The sequence below is a fragment of the Thamnophis elegans genome, chromosome 10 (genome assembly GCF_009769535.1).
Source record: "Thamnophis elegans isolate rThaEle1 chromosome 10, rThaEle1.pri, whole genome shotgun sequence".
In the NCBI taxonomy this organism is placed as follows: domain Eukaryota; kingdom Metazoa; phylum Chordata; class Lepidosauria; order Squamata; family Colubridae; genus Thamnophis; species Thamnophis elegans.
In genome coordinates this window covers 8694205-8719825 of record NC_045550.1, presented here as the reverse complement: position 1 = coordinate 8719825, position 25621 = coordinate 8694205, and the positions used below count along the sequence as shown (strand labels likewise).

At 43.0% G+C, this 25621-nt stretch overlaps 1 protein-coding gene across 1 annotated transcript in view; it reads left to right on the top strand.

Annotated features, from left to right (window-relative positions):
- The window catches only part of BTBD16 (BTB domain containing 16), a 56991-nt gene that overhangs the window by 14919 nt on the left and 16451 nt on the right, over positions 1–25621 (top strand). Inside the window, exons 4-11 of the mRNA XM_032225595.1 lie at positions 682–802; positions 2335–2411; positions 2510–2659; positions 3113–3238; positions 4601–4715; positions 7955–8024; positions 9185–9315; positions 14110–14229. Coding sequence (XP_032081486.1) covers positions 682–802; positions 2335–2411; positions 2510–2659; positions 3113–3238; positions 4601–4715; positions 7955–8024; positions 9185–9315; positions 14110–14229 — 910 coding nt within the window. The remainder of the gene's footprint in view (positions 1–681; positions 803–2334; positions 2412–2509; positions 2660–3112; positions 3239–4600; positions 4716–7954; positions 8025–9184; positions 9316–14109; positions 14230–25621) is intronic.

Genomic DNA, 25621 nt, shown 5'->3' with positions numbered 1-25621 from the left:
TTTCTTGCAAACAAATTACATCATTCTTGAACTGTTTAAGATAGTGATTTATTTTCTTTCTTTTCTGTGGAGAGTTTAATCCATTGACGTTCCATGTTAGGAACTTAGTTGTCATCTTTGGCTCCCTGAAGCTTTTTTAGAGCCATCTGAACATCCTGGAATTTAACCTTTGGTCTGGCTCCTCCCACTGCTTCTAAGCTGGTACCTGTAGCATCTTGACCGGTAACAGATGTTTGTTGTGATTGTTGCATTTTTAATTGTTGGTCCATTCGTCTGGTAATCACACACATATTTCTAGAAAACAATAAAATGCAATTACAATCAAAAGTAATTAAATGACCAAGCCAATTTTCTGGGTTGACCAGAAACAAAGAGAACCATAAACTATCTGCATGGCCTGAGTTTATATGTTATACAGAGATACAATGTGGTTGGCTCGTTCACGGTTCATTGTGTTGTAAAAATCCATCCATTCTCACCAATTTTCAGGCATTCAGCCTAGCTATCTGCAGGCAAACTTAAGTATTCCATTAGCAAAGAGAATGGTATAATGTTGAAGAAACACAAGTCTCTCTCTCTCTTTCAGTTCATACGGTTGAATTAATGGCACATACAGTAAATATTGGTGCTACCTTATAATCACTAACATGCTTCCTTGCATTTTTTTCCCCAACTGTCCAGTTGATAACCCTGTGCCTCTGGGGGAAGAATTCGGGTCCTGGAAAACAGGTGCAGAACTTCTTGATGAATTTAGTGACCAATCTTTGTCACATATGTGTCCCGAAATCAAACCCAAACCCAGGTAAGATCCAGAAGTAGTTGTTTGTGTAACATTGCACCAGGGGTGGGTTTCAACCAGTTCGCGGCGGTCCCTGCGAACCGGTTGGTCGCCGAACCCGGAAGTAAGTAACTTCCGGGAACGGCGAAGCCCCCCCCCCACGCCCGCGCCTTACCCAGTTTTGATGAATTCTGCGCTTCCATGCATGCGCAGGACGCATACAGCACCTGCGCGATCCTCCAGGAGCAGCTGGAGCATTGCACAGATGCTAGCGCGCATGCATGTGCGCATCGTGCGCGTGCGCGAGGACGCCGCACACGTGTGCGAGGACGCCGCTGGCCTCATTCCAACCGAACCGGTTGGAACGGGGCGAGAAACCCACCCCTGCATTGCACCAAATGCTTCAATATGGAAAGTATTAATAGCTTATCTCTGGCTTATAGATGCTGAAGAAGATAATGTAACATATGCAAGCAACTAACAATTATGGTTCGATTATGCTTAGTAGTAAGAATATACTTCCTACTTATACAGATAATATATTGCTAAACATTTCCAAACTTCTGCTCTTCTAAATAGTCGTTTTGAAATTGGAAACATGGACAGAAGAAAGTTGGGAAAATTTCATATGTCAGTGTTTTTCAAACTTGGCAACTTTAAGATGTGTGGATTTCAAAGAACTCTTGGGATTGAAATCCATACATGTTAAAGTTGCCAAGTTTGAAAAACACTGATGCATGTCCATCGCCCATGTAAAAGATGTCCCCCAAACCACATAATGGCATCTACATACATCATTATACATTTACATACTACATGCATTTGGCTGAACAATATGCAACTGTATATGGAAAATTATCATTAGTTGCTGGGTTCGTTTCAAAGTAAGCCTAGCATTGGTTCTCATTGACTGGGGGAAACAAAGATGGAAAATCAGTTTATTATGTATATAGTATATGTTAGATGCACATTAAGTTACAGACATTGATAGCACTAGTAATAGCAGTTAGACTTATATACCGCTTCATAGGGCTTTCAGCCCTCTCTAAGCGGTTTACAGAGTCAGCATATTGCCCCCACAGTCTGGGTCCTCATTTCACCCACCTCGGAAGGATGGAAGGCTGAGTCAACCTTGAGCCGGTGAGATTAGAACCGCCGAACTGCAGCTAACAGTCAGCTGAAGTGGCTGCAATACTGCACTCTACCAACTGCGCCACCTCGGCTCTTTTATATATATTTAGCCGACTGCTACTGCACTCTCCTATAATCTTACTACTCGTAGGGCTGACTTCCTCATATCCAGAGACATTTACCCAGGTCACTTTATACTTAGTAATTATTACTGCATTGTACAGGTAATTTAAGTTCAGATCAAAATATTACTATTTTTCACTTGTCCAATCTTCCAGATGTGTTGGGGCTGTATCTTATAGATTTCCTGCCAGCATGACCCCCATAATTGCAATCCTGATTCCTCTGGTTTGGGAAATTTAATTTACAGTGCATTATATAGATTATGGCTTTTAATTAAAATAAGTGCATTTTTCCCCACTAAGGACATTCTCCCGCCAAAGATTGCCCAATCAGATGCTTTTTTGTTATACACAGAAGATCACAGAAGGCATGGAACCGGGTAAGCCGTCTGAATGGAGATACATAAGCTGCATGACTGATTTTTGATCTCCAGAGAACTAACTATGGCTTTTAACTAGGTTCCATCTTTCTCTTCAGATGTAACTTTGGACTGTTTGGGCTATGAATGGGAACTTCATCGAATGTATTTATTTAAATCCCATGTCCTTTCACAACTTCTTGCTGAAGCAGTACAGGATAGCTACTCCCCAAACACAAGAAGTATATTGAAATCTAAAAAAGGTATTGGTAGATGTTCCAAAATTTATTTTTATATGCCTATTGAAGTGTTTAAGACACTGAGGTCTTAATATATGGCATCTTCTATTTTACTGGATTCACAATGGTTTACAGCCAGAAAATTTCATGGATACTTACTGACTCCAAGTCATAAATCTATAGTCATATTTTCCAGCTGGAATCAGAGAGTAAAATTAGAGTTGCTATTTTCCTATAGTATTTTTACATTTCACCCTCTTCTATACAAGGAATCAAGATGTTCTAAGATACAAAATCTTAGAAAAATGTTTCATTCTTTGAACTAGTATATTAATATGTAGTATTGGTATGTTGTTATATTAGCCAGAAAAATAGATTAATGAAAAAATAAATGATTTAGACATTTTTCTTCATTTACCATTGCCTTGAATATGCTGCCTTTTTATAGTGTCATATTTTCTGTATTTACAATGTTTTGGGCAGAAACCCGTTGTTATAAACGCTGTCTACTACTTGGTCATAAGCATGATGAAGTCTGCCAACAGAAGGAAAAATTGCCAAAAGTCACTATTGCCCTGAAGATTAGTGATGAAGATGTCACCCGGTTTGGTAATGCAAACTATCTTACTCTATAAATTGACGGTTTGCCATTAAGAGCCGAGGTGGCGCAGTGGTTAAATGCAGCACTGCAGGGCAGTTCTGCAGTTCGGCTGTTCAAATCTCACCGGCTCAGGGTTGACTCAGCCTTCCATCCTTCCGAGGTGGGTAAAATGAGGACCCGGATTGTTGTTGGGGGCAATATGCTGACTCTATAAACTGCTTAGAGAGGGCTGAAAGCCCTATGAAGCGGTATAGAAGTCTAACTGCTATTGCTATTGCTATTGCTAATGTGTTTCACAAGCCACTATCAGAGAAAAGATTATATCTTGCAATTATACTACCAATACTGGTTAGTAATTTTTAAATCTTTTCCCACTTCATCTTCTAGGGCTGTGATGGCGAACCTATGGCACAGATGCCACAAGTGGCACGCAGAGCCATTTGTCTGGGCGCATGAGGTGTTGCCCTGTCAGCTGGCCAGTGCACATGTGCGCGCTGGCCAGCTGACTTTGGCCTTCTTTTGAGGCTGTTTTTCGCCCTTGAAGCCTCCGGAGTGTGAAAAACCGGCCCTATGGGCAAACCAGAAATTCAGGAACCGACTTCCGGTTTGGCCGTAGGGCCGTTTTTCTCCCTCCGGAGCCTTCAGAGAAGCCTCTTGAAGGCCCCTGAATGCTCCGGAAGGTAAAAAATGGACCTACGGAGAACCCAGAAGTTCAGGAATGATGACTTCCGGGTTCCCTGTAGGTCCATTTTTCGCCCTCCGGAGGCTTTAGGGAAGCTCCTGAGGCCTCTGGAGGGCGGGGCAGGGGAGACTGTTTTTGCCCTCCACAGGGTGCTAGAAAGCCTCTGGAGCCTGGGGAGGGTGAAAAAACCACGGCAAAAGCAGGGGGGGGGGTCACGCGCACAGCATTATGGGTGTGGCACGCCAGCACCTGACCTTCCTGTGCTCCCCCCGCTTTTGGCATGGGAGCCAAAAAAAGTTCATCATCACTGTTCTAGGGTCTTTTAAAACTGACTTTAAAAAAAATAAATAAATACAGGTAGTCCTCAACTTCCAATCACAACTGAGCCTAAAACTTCTGTTGTTAAATGAGATAATTGCTAAGTGAGCTTTTTACGACCTTTCTTGTGCCAGTCGTTAAGTGGATCACTGCAACTGTTAAGTTAGTAATGGCGTTTTAAAGAGAATCCTGTTGCCTTTTGAAGGGGTGGTGGAAAAAGCACTTCTAAGACAACTATGATCTGGGTGATTGAGAATTTCCATAGACATTTTATAGTAATCTGAATGAATATTCAGTCCAGGAGCGATGCTGACATCTTATTATATTTGTAACCACATGTTTATTGGCATATTCTGTTGATATGATGAAGCCTTTGCTGTTGCCCTCAAGTACATGTACAATTCTGAATCAGAAGTGAATGAAGAAGATGTTCTAGGAATTCTGGCGGCTGCAGAAGTGTTACAGTTCCCTAGCCTTTTCCTAAAGTAAGTAGATTATAACATACCATAATACAATTTGCTTGAGATTTGGGGAGTGAGTTATGCCATGGAACTCCTCTTATTACAAAAAATGTTCTGAGTGGAGTGTCAGCTTTCATCTGCCAAAGTCTATCCCAAAACTGTGTTTTGTATTTGTATTTTATTTATTGTATTTATTATACTTGTATGCCGCCCTATTCCCGGGGGGACTCAGGGCGGCGAACAAACACATGGGGAGGGGGCAATGCAAAAACGAGCAAGACACAAACAGAATACAAAAGACAGATTAAAAACTACACAACAATCGCAACAATTCAAGTGGGGCTGGGAACTCATCAGCCCCAGGACTGCCGGAACAGCCAGGTCTTGACGGCTTTGCGGAAAGCCTGAAGGGTGGTGAGGGTCCGGATCTCCATGGGGAGATCGTTCCAGAGGGCTGGAGCAGCCACAGAAAAGGCCCTCCCCCAGGGGGTCGACAGTCGACATTGGCTAGCTGATGGAATCCGGAGGAGGCCTAATCTGTGGGATCTGATTGGTCGAAGGGAGGTAATTGGCAGGAGGTGGTCTCTCAAGTACCTAGGTCCGATACCATGTAGGGCCATGTAGTTTTAAACTATATTTATATTTAAATGCCAAGGGTAATTAGGTCAGGAATTGGAAACTTGTTGCCTCTTAAATTTTGATGAACTTTATATACCAACACAGAAGATAAAGAGAAATTCAGCAATTTTATTTATTTACTTACTTACTTACTTACTTATTTGATTTTTATCCCACCTTTATTACTTTATAAATAACTGAAGGGAACAAACATACACAGTACTGTACTTCTTTCTCTTCCTGTTTTCCCCACAATTAAAAACCTTGTGAGGAATGTTGGGCTGAGAGAGTGACTGATCCAAAATCTCACCCAGCTGATTTTTGGGAGTCTGGCAAAACTGACTGGCTTTTGTGTCTAAAGCAGGACTGGTATCTTGGTTTCTAGGCCAGCACCTTCAACAGGCTGAGGTTTCACAAGCAAACAGCCATCAGATGCATTTCAGCCTCAGAATTCCTTTAGCCACGCAGTGGGAAATTCCGGAAGTGTGTCACAGTGATTCTTCAGGGAATCATCTTGAAGATGATTTCAGAATTCCGTATAGCAATAGCAATAGCAGTTAGACTTATATACCGCTTCATAGGGCTTTCAGCCCTCTCTAAGCGGTTTACAGAGTCAGCATATCGCCCCCAACAATCCGGGTCCTCATTTCACCCACCTCGGAAGGATGGAAGGCTGAGTCAACCCTGAGCCGGTGAGATTTGAACCGCCGAACTGCAGCTAACAGTCAACTGAAGTGGCTGCAGTACTGCATTCTAACCACTGCGCCACCCCGGTATAGGAGAAGTCTACATTCCCCATGTCTGATCTAAACTATTGTTTCTCTAGTAATATTGTAAAGCAGGCTTCACTAAACCTGCAGGCTTCCAAATATGTTCAAAGTTATCTCTCATAACTTCTAACCGCAATGGAGTACTACCAATGATCATGCTTCTAGAATTCTTCTGTGATTAAGAGACGTCCAATACATTTGAAGGCTTCCAGGGTGGAGAAAGCTGCTGTGGAATAATATATCAAGCATATTTGTTTATGTTAATCCACCCAATAAGATCCAGTGAAGTTTTGCATCTTCTTGTATCTTAACTTCTAAATCAGGTTTTAAATAACATTGGCAAAGTTTCCTGTATTCCCATAGATCTTTTGAAGCAATATTAGAGTGAGAAAATGGTAGAAATGTATCTCTCTCACCTAGTAAGAACACAACATCATGTTCTCTGCTTGTCCGGAAACATTGAATGAATAATCCAAGTTTTATAGTTTTAAATGTGCTTTATAAAATTTGACTCTAAAATTGACTTCCGGGTCTTGAAAAAGAAATCAGTAGTTAAACATATTTTTTAAAACTTCTGCTGTAAATTGCTAGAGAAGTGGTAAGATGAATGAACATTGACTCACAGGCAATTTTAAACTTGCAAGTTTCCCCATTTATGCAAAAAGGTTTTGTGATGAAACATTGGTGCTTCGTACACAATTCTTCTGTCTTCTCTCTTTCATAAGATAAATTTGAAAGTATGTTCATGGTGTAGAACCGTGATGGTGAACCTATGGCTCGTGCGCCAGAAGTGGAACACAGAGCCATCTCTCCGGGCACCCGAGCCATTGCCTGTTGCTCTTCCGGGTTCCAGCGTGCTGGCCAGCTGGTCTTCACGCATGCAGGAGCACCGGAAAACAGAAAAGCAGTCACCCAGTGCTCATGCGTGCACAGGGAAGATGATCTTCTGGTTTCTGGCATGTGTGCATGCGCTTCCATTTCAGCACACAGTGCCGAAAAGGTTTGTCAACACTGATGTAGAATGATAGTTGAAAGGCTGGATAATTAAGTCTTGAAAAAAATGTTAACAATTATATCAGATGGAGAAGAACATCGTAACAGGTTTCTACCGTGATATTGGGGCAAAAATTTTAAAACACTTGGATGTCTTACCATCATAAAGCTACTGTTTGCCTTGATATAAATCATTGTTTTCCCGTTGCTTGGGGATTTTAATAAGGGGAACAAAAAGGAATTATTGTTTAATTTCTGTCTTGATGTGATATCTTGGGTTAACTTCTCCTTTCCCTTAAGTTTTGTTTTAAAAGCAGAATATTTTGATTTCCCTTCATTTCTGTCTTGTCCTTAAATGGCCTTTATATAAAAAATTCAGAGAAGTTGGCCAGCAATTCTAAATAACTACTTTTTGCCAAGAAACTACAAAGAACTCCAGAGGAGCCATTTTTATTTGTCTGACCGGATGAGGGACGGGGGCCGGGGCGGGAGAGCAGCCTTACATGTCCCACAGAGAGATAAAGTATTTGACTCAAATGCAAACCGTGTTGTCCCTGAGAGAATTGTATAATTAAACATGAGGTAAACAAATACTGTTTCCCCACAACAGCAGTCTGCTATGCCCCTTTGAGAGGATAAATGCTGCAGAGTCATCTAGGCTAAGCTGGGTATGAAGAGAAAGGATTCAAGATGGTCCTCTGAAGAACACACACCGGAATTTCCCACCCAGGGGCTAAAGAAATTCTGTGGCTTGCAAAAATGCATCTGTTTTACTTATGGAGAGCCAAAGGCTAGAGAGTTAATTTGTATTTCTCATTTCCTTCTTTTGGTTCTCCTCTTAACCCTCTTCTCGTTTATAGCTCAATTTTTTCTGCCCTCTAGGTGCATCCAGGTCATGAGAAGTAGCATCTGTCCCATCAATGTGTGTAGCTATTATACTGCAGGCTGCAAGGTGAGCTGCCAACTGAATGGTTTTTTTTAAAGTAGTAAGCTAATATATATAGTAACCATATATATATGGTTCACCGACAAATGCGCACTCGTCAAAAGCGCGCCGACAAAAGCGCGCCGAGAAAACCGCGAGGTCGAAATTGCGCCCACAGAAGCGCGCCGACAAATGTGCGCTGATGAAAGCGCGGAATCAAAAAGCAATGAAAACAACGTAATAACCCTAACCCTAAACCTAACCCTAACCCTAACCCTAACCCTAAACCTAACCCTAACCCTAACCCTAAACCTAAACCTAAACCTAACCCTAAACCTAAACCTAACCCTAAACCTAAACCTAACCCTAACCCTAAACCTAAACCTAAACCTAAACCTAACCTTAAACCTAACCCTAACTCTAACCCTAACCCTAACCCTAAACCTAACCCTAAACCTAAACCTAAACCTAACCCTAACCCTGACCTTAACCCTAACCCTTACCTTAACCCTAATTGCGCTTTTGTGGGTGCAGTTTTGTCAGCGCTCTTTTGTTGGAGCGCTTTCAACGTCACAGGTTTCTCACCACGGTTTTGTTGGCGCGCTTTGACAGGCGCGCATTTAACGGGTCACATTTTGCTTTGCTTATGCTTGTGTAGTTGTTGTGATGATGATCTGGAACAAACTGATTTCTTGACTTCCTTTTTTCTCCCCTCCTCCTTCATCAGTTGATTGCATCTTACTGGCTTTTAATGAAACTTGCACCCATCTGTTCAATGAACAGATTCTTTACTTGTTCAAGAAGGTGGTTTCTGGAAACAGTTTTTAAATAAATTGGGTGTATCTCCAGGATGGAAACCAACAATCCTGCAGATCTCTGGCTGTAGAGGTGCTCTTTGAAATCTTTAGGAATTGAAAACAAGAGATATTTTTCACACACAGTGAAGAAACTTCGCACAAACTCAGCAGAGATGTGCAAATCTTCCTGGGTGGAATTCTAAATGTATTAATTGCACTTTCATTTTAGATTTGCAACAGTTAAAATGTCATCCCAAAAGAAATGAGTGTTCTTTTTTTTGTCTTCTCCCAAATGTAGATGCAGTAGTTTAATTTCCAGTTTCCACCACAAGATGGTTCTAGAGTTCAGAGTTTCTTTAACTTCTCCTTTTCTTCCCACTCTGGAAACAGTATAAGCAACCTTCCTTGATCGCTATCTGTGAAAGATGGATGGAGGTAAACCTTGTCCCACAGCTTGGCACCCATATATCTCTGCGGGACCTGCCACTGGAGCTGCTACAGAAAGTGCTCAAATCTCCAAGGTCAGAAAGTACTTGGCTAAAAGGGGAGGTTCCTGAAATGCAGGCGCGGTCTTCTTAGATTGAGTAAAGGTCCATCAAGATAATTTAAGAAAGGTTGCAAGTTGCTCCAGTAAGTTTCCCCTGCCTGGCAGCAACTACCCCGAGGCCTGAAATCACTTGTGTATGTTACTGCAAGCACCTATAGAGGGTTTCACCACAAAACCGAGTTCGACTAAAGCGCGTTCGACGAAACCGCGTAGCTGACATCATCACAGCGCGACAACAGTGCGGAGAAAAAAGCACGCTGTAAACGCTAAAGCTAAAATTAACCCCTAAACCTAAACCTAACCCCCCTAAACCTAATCCTAAACCTAACCCTAAACCTAACCCTTAACCTAACCGTAAACCTAACCCTTAACCTAACGCTAAACCTAATCCTAACCCTTAACCTAACCCTAAACCTAACCCTAACCCTTAACCTAACCCTAACCCTAACCCTAACACTTAACATAACCCTAAACCTAACCCTAAACCTAACCCTTACCTTAACTTGAATCGGCTTGCTTTCAAAGCGCTATTTAAAGCGCCCTTTTTTCTCCGCGGTCGCTGTTGTCGCCCTGCTGATGACGTCAGCGACGCGGTTTAATCAGGCGCGCTTTAGTGGAGCGCGGTTTTGTCGTGCCACGCCTATAGAGACATCCACACCAGTGGTGGGTTTCAAAAATTGTTCGAACCTACTCTGTGGGTGTGGCCTCCTTTGTGGGAGTGGCTTGCCGCCCATATGACCGGATGGGAGTGGCTTGCCGCCCATGTGACCGGATATGAAGATGCCAACGACACTTGTCAGAACCACCTTAAATTACCTCACACACAGCACTGGCATGCATAAGAATAGGATGTAAAGTTGTTCTTTAAAAGGCATCTTTGGTTTGCGTTAAAACAACTTCAACACACGCAATGTTCTGATTGCACCACAAACGCAGTAGTCATCCTTACCTTTCACAGAGGCACTGAGTTTTATAAATATGAGCATGATAGTGTAGAGTAATCATATCCAAGGACCAGTGGTGGGTTTCAAAAAATTTTGGAACCTCTTCTGTAGGTGTGGCCTGCTTTCCGGGTCCACTGGTGGAACCTCTTCTAACCGGTTCGGTAGATTTTGACGAACCGGTTCTACCGAATAGGTGCGAACTGGTAGGAACCCACCTCTGATCCGCGCCCAACAGCAAGCCCTCCCCCATGCCCAAAATCATGCATAGCTGCCCATGAACAGTATGACATCCAGCAGTAGCCACCCAGGACCTGAAATTGCTAAACTGGATACCACTTACCTGCCTGCTGACCTAGTGCAAGACACCTGGGAATTGCATCTTCCTACCAACTTCCCTTCTGACTTTGATCGTTAAAACCTGGCAGCTCACTCAGTGACCCATTATCCTCAAGGGATGGCACTGGGGACTGCTGGGACTGCCATCACTAAGCAACGCAGGCATGTGACATTAAGACTTTCAACTGCATTGCTTACCAGTGGAAATTCTGGTCCTAATTATCATCATCATTCATCAAGGACTACACTGTAATCGGGTAAAATGCAAGCATTATTTTAGCAAATATAAAATGGCAGGCGTTGCAGCATAAAATGCAAAGAATCTGTGTGTTAATCTTCACTTAGCAGTGATGCCATAATTATATAGGTAGTTGTTAACTATCTTACTTGTAAGGATGTAGAGATTAAGGAGAAAGGAGGTACAGCAGAGTCAAACTGGTCCCACTAGCTAGACCAGACTTAAGAAATCAACTCAACACGAAGGTTACTTTTATGTGTATTGGCTATATTAAATGGAACCTTTCAAATCTGATTATTGTGATCTGATTCACCAGGTTATGATTAAATCTGATCATTGTGAATAGTGAAGCTAGGCAATTCTGGAATAAATGATCTTGTAGTCCCACTTCCCATGCATATATACATACATACATACATACATACATACATACATACATACATACATACATACATACCAGGGGTGGGTTTCTCGCCCCGTTCCAACTGGTTCGGTTGGAACGGGGCTGGCGGCGTCCTCGTGCACGTGTGCAGTGCATGCATGCGTACTAGTGTCTGTGCGATGCTCCAGCTGCTCCTGGAGGATCGCGCAGGTGCTGTATGCGTCCTGCGCATGTGTGGAAGCGCAGAACTCAGCAAAACCAGGTAAGGAGCGTGGGCGGGCGGGTGGGCCCTTCGCCGTTCCCGGAAGTTACTTACTTCCGGGTTCGCCGACCAACCAGTTCGCAGGGACCGCCGTGAACCGGTTGAAACCCACCCATGATACATAGATACATCATACATACATGCATGCATGTATGCATGCATGCATACATACATACATACATACATACATACATACATACATAATTACATCTGTGGTGGATTCCTATCGGTTCGGCCGAACTGGTAGTGGTATGGCGGCCTAGGTCGCTGGAACCAGCAGACCTGCCACACCCTCAAACCGGTTTCCCGGTCACCGCCATCCTCGCCGCCATCTTATTTTTTAGTTCTGTACATGCGCAGAACAATTTCAATTAAATTGTGCATGCGCGCACAGCGCACGCATGAGCAAACCAGAAGTAGAGCTGGCCAGAACCCACCCCTGACATAAATAAAAATTTCTTAGAAATATTTGTTGTTGTAGAAACAGTAACACTAAAAAAGTGAACATCTGCCAGTGCCCTCCGCCCCTTCAATATATTCTATTTTTCCTGAGCTTATAAGATGGAGCTTCATAATAAGAAATGAAAATTGACTCAGGGCAGAGAAAGAGAAATGAACGATCAGTGTACAATTATTCATTTTAGCTTTCTTCTCCCCTCCCCCATTTGTACATTTTATCCCTAATGATTAGGTAACATGGGTCTTGAATATACTTTTCCATACAAAGGTGCTGGTCAGCTGGGGAGCTACACGTAATAGGCAGGTGACAGGTCCTCCAGGTGTATTTGCTCAAATTCTCCATTTTCCTAATGAGTTACAGTATATAGCCTGTTACATTTCCTCGCTGCTTCTGAAAGTTGCCCACATTTTCCACACTTCTAAACTTTGAACAGACTCCTGTCTTGTCTGAGCCTTTTATTAATTTCACTCTTCTCGGAAAGCAATTAACTTCCTCCCCTTTAAGAGCTGTTCTTTTCAAATTTCCTTGCCAGTACATGGTTTTCACAAAAGCCTCTGTCTTCTTGGGTTATGTAATGTTAGTCTGGCCATTTCTCAGCCTCATCTGCTCTTTGCAAAGTCTTCTGAATGGGTAGGATGAGGGCCAAGAAGATAACATCAGATTAGTTTAGGAAGCAACTAGTTGCAAGACTTGACTTGATTAGACAGTAGATACTTTACTCGCAATCCAGTGGAGAGTTTATTAAAAGTTCATGAAATAGCAATAGCACTTAGACTTATATACCACATCACAGTGCTTTATAGCCCTCTCTAAGTGGTTTACATAGCAATAACAATAGCAGTTAGACTTATATACCGCTTCATAGGGCTTTCAGCCCTCTCTAAGCGGTTTACAGAGTCAGCATATCACCCCCACAGTCTGGGTCCTCATTTTACCCACCTCGGAAGGATGGAAGGCTGGGTTCCACCACAAATGTGCGAACGACAAAAGCACACCTGACTAAACCGCGGTGACAAAACCGCGCCGACAAAACCGCACGACGAATGAGCGCTGAAGCGCGCCGACAACAGCGCGCCGAGAAGCGCGCTGTAACCTAACCCTAAACCTAACCCTAAACCTAACCCTAAACCTTACCTTAACTTAAATCGCGCTTCTGTCGGCGCGCTGTTGTCGGCGCGCTGTTGTCGGCGTGCTTTTGACGTTCGCGCTTTTGTCGGGTCACGGGAAGGCTGAGTCAACCTTGAGCCGGTGAGATTTGAATCGCCGAACTGCAGCTTAGCAGTCAGCTGAAGTGGCTGCAGTACTGCACTCTAACCATTGCGCCACCTCGGCTCTTACATAGCCAGCATATTTCCCCCAACAATCTGGGTCCTCATTTTACCGACCTCGGAAGGATGGAAGGCTGAGTCAACCTCTCAGAATCGGAGTGAGCAGTGAGTTAGAACCTGCAGTACTGCATTCTAACCACCGTGCCACCCCATGCATAGAGAATATGCATCAGTAAATAAAATTATGTTTTGCTTTTAAAACAAAGTCATATCTGACTGCTAATGTGTTGACAATATTTTTATAGATTAGAAGTAATCATCACAATATTCTAAACCATGATTTCTCAACCATGGCAACTTTAAGATGGGTAGACGTCAGCTTTCAGAATTGCTGGCTGCAGAATTCTGGGACTTGACGTCCACCTATTGTAAGCTGTCAAAGTTGAGAAACACTGATCTAGATTTTGGGTTGGGCTTTCACCTATAAACTGCAACATAATCAAAGTTCTCTGGACTTCTTCCTTGTTAAAGCAGATACTTTTACTTACTGAAAAGTGAAATGGCATTGATGTTAATCTTAATTGCAGTTAATTTAAAAAAATACAAATCTGTGCCTTTGGCTGCTATTAAACTTAGCATTTTGCAAACATTGGGCTGTATCATTTGCTGTTTTTGGAATTACAATCATTATCCTTCAGATCAGACATTAATTAATATGCTAAAATATATTACATGCATTTGAAGTAATAGAACTTTTGGAAACATTATTAAAGGGAAATACTCTAAGATTAAATGTTTTTGCTGTCTTAAAATGACTGCTCTTTTAAAAAGTTTACTTCAAAATGTAACTAATTGATTGATATTTCATTTTTTGCCAGGTTGTTTACCATCAATGAATTCTACCTCTTGAGAACTGCACTATACTGGGTATTCCTACAGCAAAATCCCAAAATTCAGATAATCCCATCTTATGATACTATCCTCACATATTTTAGCAGGTATACTTTTGTTCCATGGATCATAATTAATTTGCAAGATTTATAGGCCGCGCAATCCCGAAGGACTCCAGGCGGCTTACAAAGAAAAAAGAAGTAATAAAAAATAAAGGAAAGACAGGTTTAAAAACATCACGCATGCACTCAATCTGATCGGGGCTGGACCTCAACAGTGAAGTCAACAGCCCCAGGCCTGCCGGAATAGCCAGGTTTTAACAGCTTTCCTGAAGGCCATGAGAGTGGGCAAGGTCTGGATCTCTGGGGGTAGCTCGTTCCAAAGGGTCGGAGCAGCCACAGAGAAGGCCCTCCTCCGGGGAGCCGCCAGCCGACATTGTCTGGCTGACGGCATCTGAAGGAGGCTCACCCTGTGGGATCTCACCGGCCGCTGGGAGGTATGTGGCAGTAGGCGGTCTCGCAGGTACCCTGGTCCTAAGCCATGTAGGGCTTTAAAGGTAATAACCAGCACCTTGAATTGCGTCCGGAGACCAATAAGAAGCCAGTGCAGCTCGCGGAGGATAGGTGTAACGTGGGTGTACCTCGGTACACCCAATATCGCTCGCGCGGCTGCATTCTGGACTATTTGCAGTCTCCGAACACTTTTCAAGGGCAGCCCCATGTAGAGCCTCATGTAACCCTCCTCCACCTTGGTCTTAGACCCAATTTCCTTCAGTTCTTAGTCTAAATTCAAAATTCTTCTGCTAGCAAGCTGTCATTTGGCTAATTGCAGGAGTTCTAGCCTATTGCAAGTGGAAAAGGAGAGATGAATGTGGAAAATGGGGAGTGGAGCCTTCTTTAAGCAACACAAGTTCTAAACAGGCTACATTATTTTAATTCTCAAAGGTTCTGGGCTATCAGTTGGGCTAAGAGAGAGAGAGCTGGCCCCAGATAAATGACTAATAAGATTTGGAAGGTGCCTTCAAGCCATCCCTGGCTCCCTGCAGAAATCTCCCTCTATGTTTTTCAGCTGAACTTCCCATCCCAGTCAAACCTAATATAAAGAATTAGCAGCCCCTTAAGCTGCATCTGCTGTTGCTAAGGCAGAAAGCCATCAGGTCATCCTTTTCATGTCCTTTCCTGACCCAAACAGCGTTCCCACAAGTGAGCCAAGTTCATGAAAGATTTCCAGCCTGGCTTGTGAAATATACTTTCTGTGGTTTAGTTTGATTTCTTTTAAAAGACTGTCTTAACGCTGCTGGTGCTCTCCCATGAACCATTCTTTCCTGTGAGTCACGGACCACTATAAAGAAATCACTGTTGGGATCAAAAGAGAGTTCCCATGCCTGGAATATCAAATGATCTTCTTTTTTATCTCCCCCCCCCCCGATCCACCCCCAGCCCTGCCTTTTTCAGCAAGAGATAGGAATGAGCTGAAGGCCTAGATGAATCATTGTTTATTAGCTTGACCTGAGAAGCCCTCCTTCTATCAAAAGATTTCTGAAAATAAGGGCATTTGCAGCCAGGCATGTGTGCAGGATGAATGTGATACATAAACTCATTCTTCTATAGGTTACATTTAATATAATGTCTATATTACAGTAAGATGATGTGGTTAAGCAATCTGTATTTGTATTGTATTGTATTGTATTTTGGATTTTATTATTTGTATGCTGCCCTTCTCCGGGAGGACTCAGGGCGGCGAACAATTCAAGGGGGGGGAAAGGGGAACATAAAAAGACAAAATACAAATAATAAAAGTAGACAACAGTCGCACAACCATACATGTCGAGAGCGGAGGGAACTCATCACCCCCAGGTCTGCCGGCAAAGCCAGGTTTTGACGGCTTTTCGGAAGGCCTGGAGAGAGGTGAGGGTCCGAATCCCTGCGGGGAGCTCATTCCAGAGGGCCGGAGCTGCCACAGAGAAGGCCCTCCCCCGGGTAACAGCCAGGTGGCATTGGCTGGTAGACGGAACCCGGAGGAGGCCGACCCTGTGAGATCTAATGGGTCTGTGGGAGGTAATTGGCAGCAGGCGGTCTCTCAAGTACCCAGATCCAATACCATGAAGGGCATTTCTGCATTTCAAAGACAATTGCCTTTCAAAATAGCTGATTAATTGACCAGAAATCCATCCTTTTAATAATCTCATTTAAGCTTATTGAATTTTAAATAATCTTGACATTTACAGATTTGTATTCTGTCAGCTTAATATAATCATCTGTAACATGTTTCAGTCTGAAATAGCTGAAAAGGGAATAAATAGATCATGTAACACTTGCTTATTAAGCCACGTGGAAATATGTACGTGTAGACAGTATTTAGAAGTTTATTTGTTTGCTAAATCATCTAGGTTTTGCTGAAATCCCATCATGTCAACCAAAATTAAGCAAATCTAACAGGAAACAAAGCAATACAGACAAAGTTATGAATAGAAACCATTAAAACTCCCCTAGCATGCTAAACATGCTTCTTAAGAGTAAATCTAATTGCTTTTAATCTCGCAGTGATTCCTATTTATTTTAATACAACTTCCACTCACAGATATCATATTGGAACCAGAGTTGTACATACTGTATGTAAATCCAGTGACTGCAGCTGATTAAAAATGGATTATTTCAAAATCCATCTTCATGAACATTTTCTTGTCCTGCCAAAGAAGGTTCTGATTTTCATTCTCAGAATGCCTTTTGTCATACGGGGGTTAGAGGGTGCTAGTTGTGTGTGTATTTTGGCAACATTTTTTTCCCCCATCACTGCTTTCACATAGTTCTGAAAAGTATCCCTTTGGAGGGGACGTTGTCTTGAATGACATCCTTGAGATCTTGTTCTAATAGCCCTTGAGGCCATGATCAGAAAGCAAAAATTCACGTACTCTGGTCTTACGAGACACGTGGATGATGGGAAAACTGACTGCTTGGCAAGTTACCTCTCAACGGCCGGTAAGATCGCACAGGGCGGGCCTCCTTCAGGTGTCGTCAGCCAGGCAATGTCGGCTGGCGGCTCCTCGGAGGAGGGCCTTCTCACTGCGACTGATAAGATTGCACAGGGTGGGCCTTCTCCAGGTGCCATCAGCTAGACAGTGTCGGCTGGCGGCTCCTCGGAGGAGGGCCTTCTCTGTAGCCGCTCCAACCCTATGGAATGAACTACCCCCAGAGATCCGGACCTTGCCCACTCTCATGGCCTTCCGAAAAGCTGTCAAAACCTGGCTATTCCGGCAGGCCTGGGGCTGTTGACCTCATTACTGAGGTCCAGCCCTGATCAGATTGGGTGCATGGTGATCTTTTAAACTGTTGTCTTTGTCTTTTTAATTCTTATTTTTATTTTTTGATAATTCACTTCTGTAAGCCGCCCGGAGTCCTCCGGGATTGGGCGGCCTATAAATCCATTAAATACAATACAATACAATACAAGTTGAAAAGCAGAAAAGAGAGGAAGTCACTGGATAACACAGGTCTGATGAGATGGTTCCTGTATCATTGAAAGAAGGTCATTGAACCAATCCCACCAGGACTGGTTGTAACAGTAGACATTTGTCCATTTAGTCACCAGGGGCCAGGCATCACTTGCCTAACTAATCAAATGGTTATGGAAAGGACCCCGCAGTCCCATGGAAAGATAAATGCACGATGAAGGACAAAACACAAATATTTTTTGCCTACCTTCCAAGCAAGGTAAATGCTATCTCACCCTTAATGATGCTGAAAGTTTATTTCCCTTTGAAAAGGAAAATTGACATTTCTGTCTCTTCAACTTGCACGAGGATGGTTGAAATTTTTGGCATAGCATTTACATTTAGACCTCTTTGGATATGGCTGATACATATTGAGACTGGAGTCTCTTAAAAACCGTACTATTACTATGTACCATTCAACCAGTGGTGTGTTACTTATCCCGTTCCAACCGGTTCGGTTGGAACGGGGCCGGCGGCGTCCTCGTGCACGCGCGCAGTTCACACATGCATCGTAGCGCCTGCGCGATGCTCCAGCTGCTCATGGAGAATCGCGCAGGCTCTGTATGTGCCATCCAGCTGCTCGCGGAGAATCACGCAGGCGCTGTATGTACCACGCACCTGCGTGGAAGTGCAGAAGCCTTCAAAGACCGGTAAGGAGCGCGGGCGGGCGGGTGGGCCATTCGCCGTTCCTGGAAGTAAGTTACTTCTGGGTTCACCGACCAACCAGTTTGCGGGGACCGCCGCGAACCGGTTGAAATCCACCCTTGCATTCAACCCTTCCTAAAAGGTTATCCTGAGAATACCCAGGTAGCCGTTAGTTTATTACCTGTTATCCTTGGGCATATTAGGTGCAAATGCTTCAAGCACAGTTTTCTGTGGGTGCAAAAAAAAAAAAACAGTTTGGCAAAAAGAATTGTAGAATCAACTCAAGGTATTTTTGGCTTAGATTGCCATAGACAAAGAGAAAAAACAGATATACAAAGCTTTACATTGTTTAGCAGCCACATGAGATACCAAGTAGCTTTCTGCTACTTTACAACAGTTCTTTGCACAGTTTCATGGAAACAGCTGCAAGAGATTTCTTGCACTGGGAATCTCCGCCAATTCCCAGTTACTGGCCAGTTTCCAAAGAACCATACAACTGAACTCATTCCAGAGTGCCTAAAGGAGGTCTGTGTTTGCGTTTCTTTCCAACAGAAGCCTCCTCTGCCACATCACAGCTCTATTTTAAAACCCGGCAGAGTTCAGAGTTAATGTTCAGCAAGACTCTGAGTACATAGGAAGAGTTCTGCTAAGTCAAAGCCAAAGTCCATTTAATGCAGCATCCTGTTTCCAACACTAGCTAGCCAAGTGTTTCTACAATGCCATCTCTGTTACAGTATACGTCCCAGCTATTGAGGAGTCGGCCTCCCTTCTGTAGTCTGTTTCCTGCTTCCAGGCCCTTTAAAGCTTATTTTTCAATCATTCGCTAGCAGCGTCTTCATCAAACTACAATGACACCGAATGGCATTACTGAATATTTACATGCCATGTAATATAAGGGTGTAGGTGTTTGGGTAATGGTGATCCCTGACATCACTTAATTGAATTGCAATGAGCCTTGTGTTCCTTCTTTGCATTTCTCAATGTCTGCTTTGTTGGATTTCTCTGATATCTTGACAATTGAATTATTCCCAATCAATTGAAAAAAAGGTATTGAACAGAGTGTCTAAAATACTTTAGATCTACATTCTGTGAATACAGTGACTAGTGCAGGGGTCTCCAAACTCGTGACCCGTCAAAAGCGCGAACGTCATCAGCGCGCCGACAACACCATGGCGCTAAAACCGCGATTTCAAAAGCGCGCCGACAACAGCGTGCCGACAACAGCGCGCCGACAGAAGCGCGATTTCATTTAAGGTAAGATTTACAGTTAGGTTTAGGGTTAGGTTTAGGGTTAGGTTTAGGGTTAGGTTGAGGGTTAGGTTGAGGGTTAGGTTGAGGGTTACGTTACAGCGCGCTTCTGTTGGCGTGCTTTTGTCGGCGCGCTTTAGGGCTAATTAGTCGCTAATTCATAGCGCGGTTTTGTCACCGCGCTTTAGACACCGTGGTTTAGTCAGGCGCACTTTTGTTGTGCACGCATTTGTGGTGGAACCCTCCAAACTTGACAACTTTAAGATTTGTGGACTTCAACTGGCTGAGGAACTCTGGGAGTTGAAGTCCATAAGTCTTAAAGTTGCCAAGGTTGGAGACCCCTGTGACTCTAAGACTAGTGTGTTTCTAGTTGGTTCAAAGCCAATTTCCTAGTTTTAAAATCAACTGCACTGATCTTAGGACTATTTCTTGATCTACTTCAAGGTACTCATAGAAAGTGGGGGGAAAGGACACTTCCAGCTGTACCAAAGAAAAGAAGTCACATATTTATGACTTCATTCTAAACCGAAGGTGGGAACAACGGTGGTTCCTTTATGATTTGTGGGCTTCAACTCCCAGGCTCCTGACTCAGGAATTCTGGAAGTTGAAGTCCACAAGTCATAAAAAGGGCCATCATTCTCCACCCTTATTCTAAATCTTAGCATGATCTCAAATTCTCATATCTCATCAATTGTTTTTCAAAAGCAAAAATGGACTCAGCTAAGAAGTACAAGTTAGATTCACATATTATGCTAAGCTAAAATATGTCTTGTTGGTTTTGGTTTAGCTGCCATACAAGTGTGATTTAGTATTTCGTATTTATTAAACTTGTATGCCGCCCTACTCCCAGGGGGACTCAGATTTAATCCTCTGTACAAATTAAGATTAAGCAGAGCATGACTTTGTGTGATATACGTATGAACTCAGCCTCACTCTGTGAGCTAAACCTATGGAACCTAAGTCAAAAACAATTATCAGCCCCTGATCTACAATTTCACAATATATCCTCATTCCAAAATTTCCCAACTGCCATGACTGGAACCTGCATCTGTATGTCTGGGAGAGATGATTTATTTTTCTCCAAAAAGCAAAGTTTGAATCCAAGCTCATATGTACATGTTTTAATTTGTCTTTTTAAAAATACATTGATTAATTATCAATCATTAAACATATTTATTACCAATATTTATGTGTTATAGTGGAGAAAAGGTGAGAAGTTGGCGGTTCCACCACAAAACCGCGCTCGACTAAACCGCGTAGCTGACGTCATCAACAGGGCGACAACAGCGCGGAGACAGAAGCACGCTGTAAACCCTAAACCTAAAATTAACCCCTAAACCTAAACCTAACCCCCCTAAACCTAATCCTAAATCTAACCCTAAACCTAACCCTTAACCTAACTCTAAACCTAACTCTTAACCTAACCCTAAACCTAACCCTAACCCTTAACCTAACCCTAAACCTAACCCTAATCCTTAACCTAACCCTAAAGCTAAAGCTAAAGCTAAACCTAACCCTTACCTTAAGTTGAATCGGCTTGCTTTCAAAGCGCTATTTAAAGCGCCCTTCTTTCTTTGTGCTGGTTGTTGTCGCCCTGTTGATGACGTCAGCGACGCCGTTTAATCGGGTCACGGAAGTTGGCACATACTGTATTCTAGAAAGCGAATATCTGAGCAATAATAAACTAAAATGGTTAGTCAAATATGTTGGCAGAACTCAGGAAAATATGTTTCCAAAATTATAAGGTGAAATGTGTTGTCTTTAAATAATGAGTTAAATTCAGATAAGGGGCATTATGATCATTTCAATGAAGGCAGCTGGTTTCTATGCAAATCCTTTGGAACTGGAAATGAACTATTGTTTAAAGTAAAAGAGAACTATTTCTGAGTTCCTTTTAGCCTTTTGAAGTCAACTATAGCAACCGGCGGCTGATTTATTTCTGACCTTGTAATGACACATTGCATTTTCTTTTTTTTTCTTTTTTGGTATTCAGAGAACTTTCCTCTGGATGCCTTGCATCTATAAAATATAATATAATAAGTGTTTGAAATGAAGCCAGCAAAGTTACAGATGGACTCCCCAAAAGTCACTGTAAATTAAATTGTAAATTTAATGAATTTATATGCCGCCCAATCCCGAAGGACTCCAGGTGGCTTACATAAAAACAACTCTAAAAGTATACAAAAAATATAAAATGAAAAAGAAAGCAGGTTAAAAAACACATCATGCACTCAGTCTTAGTGGGGCCGGGCCCTCTCTGAGGGGTGTAGAGTTTCACCCCCCCCAGGCTTAAAGATGGAATATCTGGACTATCCTTGGGGGGCAACATCCATAACTCGGTCTTGTCGGAGTTGAGTGCAAGCTTGTTCATTCCCATCCAGGCCCTGACAGCTTCCAGGCACTGGCACATCACTTCCACCGCTTCACTGAGTTGGCACGGGGCGGAGAGATACAGCTGGGTATCATCCGCATACTGATGGTATTTAATCCCGTGCCGGCGAATGATCTCACCCAGTGGCTTCATGTAGATATTAAATAGGAGGGGGGACAAGACCGAGCCCTGCGGCACCCCATATTTAAGGGGCCTAGAGGCCGACCTCTGTCCCCCGACCAACACCGACTGCGAACCGCCAGAGAGGTAAGAGGAGAACCACCGTAAAACGGTGCCTCTGGATGAGATGAAGAGGTTAACTACCTTCAGAATTTCTTTTTATGAATAGCTGCAGTTTTATAAGTTCTGTTGATAACAGCTTAGTTGAAGTAACATTGGAAGACGTCTACTAACTAACTTTTAGGAACTAACTAATTGAAAGCAAGAGGCAGGGAAGATCAGTAAGCAAAAGGAGACAGATATTTAAAAAGAATACAAGCTGTGTACTTGAGAATTCATCCTAGAACCGTGATGGTGATCCTATGGCACACATGCCCAAAATAGCAGGCGAAGCCATGTCGCTTGGTACGTGTGACATCGCCCGTTTCTCTTCTGGGTTTCTGGTGCGAAGTGCTCCCTTTTCGGCACTCGGTTCCACACACAAACACCAGTGGTGGTTTCAAAAAATTTTCGAACCTACTCTGTGGGTGTGACCTCCTTTGTGGGAGTGGCTTGCCGGCCATGTGTTTTCTTTCTCTCTCCCTCCCTCTCTCTCTCTCTCTCTCTCTTTCCTTCCTTTTGTCTCTCTGTCCCCTTTTCCTTTTTTTCTTTCATCTCTCTCTCTCACTTTTTCTTTCTTTTTTCTTTTTTTATTTCATTCTTTCTCTCTCTTTCTCTCCCTGTGTGAGTCTGTGTGTGTGTGTATGTGTGTGTATGTGTGTTTGTGTGTTGGGTTTCAAAAAAATTTGGAACCTCTTCTGTAGGTGTGACCTGCTTTCCGGGTCCACTGATGGAGCCTCTTCTAACCGGTTCGGTAGATTTGACGAACCGGTTCTACCAAACTGGTGAGAACTGGTAGGAACCCACCTCTGACACACATTCGCCATCACTGTCCTAGAAGCTGAAAGAGACTTTGGGTTGTAATCCTGTATTCAGTTACTATGTCAGATGACTTTTGAATCTACTAAAGTTAGTAGTGACATATCTGAGGGAGGGATGCTAATCAGGGATGCAAAAGCGAATATTCTCAGTTTGATAGCTTCATATTCCCTTTCTCCCTTGCACGGGGCACTTGAAGTTGCCTGTCAAATCTTTTGAGGCAGATCATATTAGGAAACAGACACCACAAGAAATAGGAGAATTCTTCATTACAGGCAGTCCTCAACCTAAGACCACAACTGAGCCTGAAATTTACACTGCTAAGGGAGAAAGTGAGTTTTGCCCCATTTTACAACTTTCCTTGTCGCATTTGTTAAGCGAAACCACTGCAGTTGTTAAATTAGTAAGTGAATCAGGTTTCCCCATTGACTTTGTTTGTCAGAAGGTCGCAAAAGGGGATCATATGACTCTGGAACACTGCAACCATCATAAATATGAGTCATCATAAATATGAGTCAGCTGTCAAGCATCCAAATGTAAATCTTACGATCATTTATTTATTTTTTGATTTTTATTTTATTTGAAGTTTTTATATGCCGCCCAATCCCAAAGGACTCCGGGCGGATTACAAGAAAATATAAAAAACACACAACAACAATACAATTTAAAACAACAGACATACATTCATTCTAGTTGGGGCCGGACCTCAACAGTGAGGTCAACAGCCCCAGGCCTGCTGGAACAGCCAAGTTTTTACGGCTTTCCTGAAGGCCATCAGAGCGGGTATGGTCCAGATTTCCGGGGGGAGCTGGTTCCAAAGAGTCGGAGCAGCCACCGAGAAGGCTCTCCTCCGAGGGCCCGCCACCCGACATTGTTTGGCCGACGGCATCTGAAGGAGGCCCAATCTATGGGATATTACTGGCCGCATGGGGATACTGCAGCAGTCAAAAGTGTGAAAAATGGTCATAAATCAGTCACTTTTTGGTGACGTTGTAACTTATAACAGCTGACTGTTATCTGCAGTTCAGCGGTTCTAATCTCACCGGCTCAAGGTTGACTCAGCCTTCCATCCTTCCGAGGTGGGTAAAATGAGGACCCGGATTGTTGTTGGGGGCAATATGCTGACTCTGTAAACCGCTTAGAGAGGGCTGAAAGCCCTATGAAGCGGTATATAAGTCTAACTGCTGTTGCTATTGCTATAAGCTATAATAACAGAATCTTGAAAGTGTGACCCAGTTTCTCTTCCCTTCCCTCTGCTACCAAAGAGAGTGAAGGCAGCCCATCCTGAGTTTCTTCACTCCTTTCTGTCTTTCCAGATTAAGTTCATGTTTTACTACTAGCTGCTTCAGACCTTGTTCAGACCATCCTCTTCTGCACCACCTTATCAGGAAAAAAAAATCAAGTGCATTTTTCAGATTTTTTAAAAAAAGAATTTGTTGATAATTTTTTCCCCCACTGTTTTAAACACACTTTAGATAACAAGGTCATCTGGACATGTTTGTACAGAAATCTTTAACACCATTATCTGAAAATTTTGATTTGTTTATCAAACCCTACCCAAGCCCTCTCTGCTTAGATCAGGGAACCTTTGACAGCTTTGTTTAGTCTACCAACTCAAGGTGCTCCTTTCTTCCGCGTTGGCAAAGCCTAAGCTTTGAAATGAGGCACTTAGCTTTTATTAATCATTATATAACCACCTAAATGGCTGGTTAGATATTACCTCCAGTTAGGAATCAATTCAATCTTTGGAACAACCTTTGAGGGACCTTGCACATAATCTTTCAGGGTTTTATTACCAGATTAAGCTTTCCATATTGTGTATCACTCCCAAAATAAATTTTGACACACCAGTCAGTGTTATTACAGTATAGAAATGTGCACGTAAGCTCTGGCTGGGAATAAATGCAACAATAAACTATGATTTACTGTTGCATTAAAGAAAGAGTTGAGTTACTTCCCTTTCCTTCTCTCCTTCTCTGAGATCAAAGGAGTTTGTCTTCGCTTTCAACCGGTTCCACCACAAATGCGCGAACGACAAAAGCACGCCTGACTAAACCGCAGTGACAAAACCGTGCCGACAAAACCGCGCCGACGAATGAGTGCTGAAGCGTGCCGACAGAAGCGCGCTGTAACCTAACCCTAAACCTAACCCTAAACCTAACCCTAAACCTAACCCTAAACCTAACCCTAAACCTAACCCTAAACCTAACCCTAACCCTAACCCTAACCCTAAACCTAACCCTAAACCTAACCCTAAACCTAACCCTAAACCTAACCCTAAACCTAACCCTAAACCTAACCCTAAACCTAACCCTAAACCTAACCCTAAACCTAACCCTAAACCTAACCCTAAACCTAACCCTAAACCTAACCCTAAACCTAACCCTAAACCTAACCCTAAACCTAACCCTAAACCTAACCCTAAACCTAACCCTAAACCTAACCCTAAACCTAACCCTAAACCTAACCCTAAACCTAACCCTAAACCTAACCCTAAACCTAATCTTAACCCTAAACCTAACCCTAAACCTAATCCTAAACCTTACCTTAACTTAAACCGTGCTTCTGTCGGCGCGCTGTTGTTGGCGCACTGTTGGTGCGCTTTTGACATCGCGGTTTTAGCGCCGTGGTTTTGTCGGCGTTCTTT